This window comes from Frankliniella occidentalis, unplaced genomic scaffold (genome assembly GCF_000697945.3).
Source record: "Frankliniella occidentalis isolate FOCC.00 unplaced genomic scaffold, Focc_3.1 Scaffold151, whole genome shotgun sequence".
Taxonomy (NCBI): Eukaryota; Metazoa; Arthropoda; class Insecta; order Thysanoptera; family Thripidae; genus Frankliniella; species Frankliniella occidentalis.
The window spans coordinates 86,533-91,115 of NW_026267278.1; the positions used below are offsets into that span (position 1 = coordinate 86,533).

Below are 4,583 nucleotides of genomic sequence, written 5' to 3' on the forward strand. Positions count from 1 at the left end.
CAAACTATTTCTTTGCAATGCAAACACATTGTTTGCAAGGATTCTGCCAGCTTGCAAAGAACTTTTTTGCAATCCGAAGTTATTCTTTGCAATACAAAGCTCACAAATTCTTTGCAACGTTGCAAAGAATATAGTTTGCAAGCATTTTACAGTGTTGCAAAATCCCTTTTCGCCGGGGAGGAAAGAGAGGGATTTTGTAATGCCTACGGAAAGGCAGGGAAATTTCTAATCGTATTGATATCTATAGAACCTGCTTTGGGTAGTTTTATAGAACCTGCTTTGGGTAGTTTTAATGTCTTAATAGGGGTGTTCACTTTTTAATGCTTTTGCGAAGACATTCAAATCCCAAACAGTACGTCATACCTCTTTCCAGTGACGCACGTATAGCTGAGGCCGAGAATACCACACACGATTGTGTGCAGTCGTTGCACTGTTGTTGGTTTTTTCCGTCGAGCGTCCTCCAAGCGCGCGCATACACGATACATACACAACCGTACCGTAATATCGCACGCGAATTCCCTGGTGGTGCTGGGCGTGCACAAGTGTGCATATACAGTAGTGTTCTCCATCGAACACCGCTTTCTGCCTTCCATCCCACCCTCTCCTCTCCTCTCTCTCTCTCTCTCTCTCTCTCTCTCTCTCTCTCTCTCTCTCTCTCCGTCACTCACTCAGACACACACACACACACACATACAGACACACACCGCACACACAAACAAACCGCACGCACACACACATGCACAAACCGCAACCACATTAGAGACCCCGGTCCGTTGCGTTAGTTGAGCGGGACCGACAGGCGACGGGACACAGACAGCACAACCTGTTGTTGTTGGCCAAGCGAGTGCCAATATCCGGCTGCCGACTCTCTGCTTCCGGAAACTTTCCGGTCCGAATTTCCGGTTCCCGCGCGCTGGACTGTAAGGAGCCGCCTGCTATTCCTCATTCGAACACCCTAATGCTTCCCGCGGTTAAACTAAAAATCAGTCTGTTTTCGTAAATGCTGACTTAAAGCGGCCTCAGAGCGGTCCACCGTCTACACACTGCTCTGCAGAACGCTTGCAAAGTACACGCGTTCGTTTTGCAAAGAATGTTGTGAAGCTTTGTAATGCGAACTAGTTCTTCGAAAGATTGAAAAAAAATATTTCTTTTGCAATGCGAACATTGTAAAAAAAATATCTACAGCTCGAACAACAGTGTGAAACTGTTGTTAATACGGATTAACGGTGGTATACACTGTTAAATTTTGTGTTCTATCCTACGGTGTACGGTACGGAAGTCAGTCCGACAATGTTGAAATTCATTGTAGACAATGGGATAGACCACAATTTAACAGTGTACCACAGATATTCCGATTAACAGTTTCTCACTGTTTTTAATGCTGTTGCCATGTGTTTACAGTGAACACACAGTTTGCAATGATCCCGACTAGCTCGCAAAGCATTCCTTTGCAATACGAACTTAATGTTTGCAATTGCGGAGCACGAAAATTCTTTGCAACGGTGCAAAGAATCCAATCATTTTACAGTGTGCTGCTCTGGTGGGACGCCGGCCTCCAAGCGCGCCGCAGCAGGCGCTCTGTGACTGGTGCTGGCCGATTCACAATTCACAATATTTTGGCGAAACCTCCAGGAAACGCGGCGGCTGCGAGCGGTAGGTGGAGAGATTATGATATCGCTTCTGTTCGCAGCATCCGGCGATGACGAGGACCAGCTCACCAGTTCCGATCATGACTTGTATGGTTTCCGCATGACGCCGCTATAAGCGAGGGAGGGCTGTTAAGAGGAGCAGCCAACAAGAGCAGTCGTCAGTCGCCAGCAGCCACACGAGCAGCCACCGAGGGAGACCTGAGTACATACTCCGTCAGCTTGTTCGGTCGTCGCCCGCTGAGCACCTTCCAAGTGTCCAACATGTCGCACAACGGGTTGCCGGTCCTGCTAGCCCTGCTGCTGTTGTTGCTCAAGTACAGCAGAGCGGAGACCAGCGCCGTCAGCTCCGCCAGCCCAACCAGCACCGTCAGAACCACCAGCACGACCGGCAAAACGGCCAGCACTCGCTCAGCGACTGAGGAGAGGAGTGATTTGTGGATGTGCAAAATAGAACGCCAAGTGAGACTCCGTGCACAGCATAATCTCGTAAACGTCTCTACCTACTGGCTCCTCTCTGGGCTAGTGCCGTTCTTGCGTATTCATTCGTACTCGCCCGCAATTTATTAGCACGTAAATGCGGGCAGGTGGAGCGCACAGTATACGTTTTAAATACGCAAGAATTGCGTGAGTTCAGAAATACGCAGCTGCGTTTGAAACTAGTGGTGTGGGTTGAGTATGCAATCCCGCAACACTGCTGCGTATTCACAGTTACACCAGGTACAAACCCGAGTGGACCGGCTAATTGCCGGCCCGTCGCACCTTCGTCTTTTACGCGTGAGGACGCCGAGACGACTTTTTTAAAATTCTGAAAAGTGTTTTTTTAAGTGCCAGTCTCTACTCCCCTTGTTGCAGTGCCACAACGTGACCTGCGCGGAGTGCATGCCGCAGGATGAGAGCTGCGCGTTTAGGTGCCAGCAAAAATGTACATGTGCCTGCCTGGGCTACGAGATCGACGGCACGGACCTGGGGCTGTATTTGGAGTGCGGTACAAAGAGGGACTGCTTCGCGAAATACTTTCCTGCTGTTCTGGTCTGCCCCGATGAGGAATGCCTTGCCAAGCGTTTGCTGGACATGGAAACGTGCAAGTGCGAGTGCCTGCAGCTGACTCGCGCCCAGGCTAGTGTGGCCGTGGCGATCACCGCGGCCACCATATGCGGGGAAACCATGAGAGAGAATAACGGGCAATGTAAAATAGAGGTACGTCTCGGTCCAGCTCCACTGAGCTCTCTCAGCGAGGCTCACAGGCAGCACCCACTTCCCTTCTGATCCATCCACCTTCCGTGTTGCAGTGCGAGGAGGGTGCGAGGCAGATCCTCATGGACGAGTGTGGCGGTGAGGGAGAGAAATGCTTGAAGTTGAAAAAGCAGGACTGCCGATGTCATTGCGCAGGCCTCCCCAGCACCACCCCGCCACACGACCCGGCGGAAAAGTTGTGCGATGCAATGTGCTACAAGGCCACGTACAATTGTATGCGGGGTGTAGGGAACATCGAGCAAGGAAAATTGTGTTCGGCGTACAAAGCTAACTGCTTGTGCGAGTGCCGGGCCGGCGCAGCGAAGAGCACTGACGCTGCCGAGTACAGGACGGCCACCGAGGACAGGGCGCAACTGGAGCTGTGCGCCTACGTGCGGTCGGTGAGTCTCGCGCTACTCTACATATCCCACCCCCACCCCCCTCCCTATTTTCCAGCTGACTGACCCACCACGCGTCTTGCAGTGCCACAATGCGACCTGCGGATGCCTCGAGGGAGATGAAGAGTGCGTGTCCCAGTGCCGCGACAGCTGCCGCTGTGGGTGCTTGTCCTTCCCCGGGGACGGACCGGGCGCACAGCGCGCGCAGCCGGCGGGCGGGCGGCTGACGGTCAGTCAGTGCCGGGATAGAAGGGAGGCGTGCGTTGGGAGCTGCGCCGGGGACAGAGGCTGCAAAGACTGGTGCTACCTGGAGAAGGAGGTGTGCGACTGCCAGTGCGCCGGACGGAGCATCCCGCCCAGCCCCAAGAAAAGAGTGACGATCCCCACCGACACGGGAGATAAACCGACAGTGATGCACTGCAACTATCTTAACTAAGACATTTTCGGACGATTAAATTAGCACAAAAGCACTCCGCTAGACGGGGAGAGCGGGTGTGCAGGTTTCGGAATAACCGCTGTGGCTTGTCAGCTCAAATCGTTTTGAATAAACAGAGTTTTAAAAGGTGAGTCAAGGTCCATCGTATATTTCCCTAACCTGACATTTTGTCACAAACATCCGCACCACACACACGAAAAAAAAAAAAGATTGATCATCTCAACCAATTATTAGTTACTTTCGGAACGGTCGATAAATATTAGCTGTCGTAACTAATAGTCAGAGCCAATTGTTGGTTGCTAAAGCAAAGCACTTCGCTGCAGAGCCAATTAGTAGTTTTGCTTTTTAGAACGAATGCGTTAGCTCAAGCACCGAACAGCTTGTTCTGGCAACATAATCTTGGTTCTAACAACAAATTATTCGTTCCCTTAACAATTTTTTGACCGATTGTCAGAAAATTAACTAATTAATTTAGTTCTGACGACCAATTCATTTTTTTTCGTGCACCGACCATGCACCGACTAGGCGTGGGCTCATTATCGCGCTGCAGGACCTGCTGCCGCAACAAGCAGGCGCAGCAGGCGAATCATGCAAGTCGTTTGGGAGATAAATTACAGTGTAGACATCAGCGTCCGACGGCCCCCCTGCTCCTACGCACTCACTGACTCACTCATTGGCATCTAATAAGTTCTACCTGAAAGTCTTGTTAATGCCATTTGGGCGTGGTTTTGTACTAGTACTACAGTAAAACCTCCGTAGATGCAAATATTAAGGACCGGCCCCTGCCCCGAAAAATGAAAACGTTTACGCGACTCTCCCCTAAGCCGGCTTGATTGACAGGCTGTACAAACTGCGGTCATGCAAGAC

General features: G+C 51.1%; 1 protein-coding gene across 2 annotated transcripts in view; it reads left to right on the plus strand.

The window, feature by feature from the left end:
- LOC113206712 (balbiani ring protein 3-like) overlaps positions 1 to 3,847 on the plus strand; it is a 45,273-nt gene extending 41,426 nt beyond the window's left edge. Inside the window, exons 2-5 of one of the 2 annotated variants that reach the window (XM_052271155.1) lie at positions 1,691 to 2,108; positions 2,502 to 2,846; positions 2,939 to 3,283; positions 3,366 to 3,847. In XM_052271155.1, coding sequence (XP_052127115.1) covers positions 1,911 to 2,108; positions 2,502 to 2,846; positions 2,939 to 3,283; positions 3,366 to 3,716 — 1,239 coding nt within the window. In that variant the 5' untranslated portion in view covers positions 1,691 to 1,910 and the 3' untranslated portion in view covers positions 3,717 to 3,847. The remainder of the gene's footprint in view (positions 1 to 1,690; positions 2,109 to 2,501; positions 2,847 to 2,938; positions 3,284 to 3,365) is intronic. The other variant, XM_052271156.1, reaches the window with a different exon arrangement.
- Positions 3,848 to 4,583: the final 736 nt, after the last annotated feature.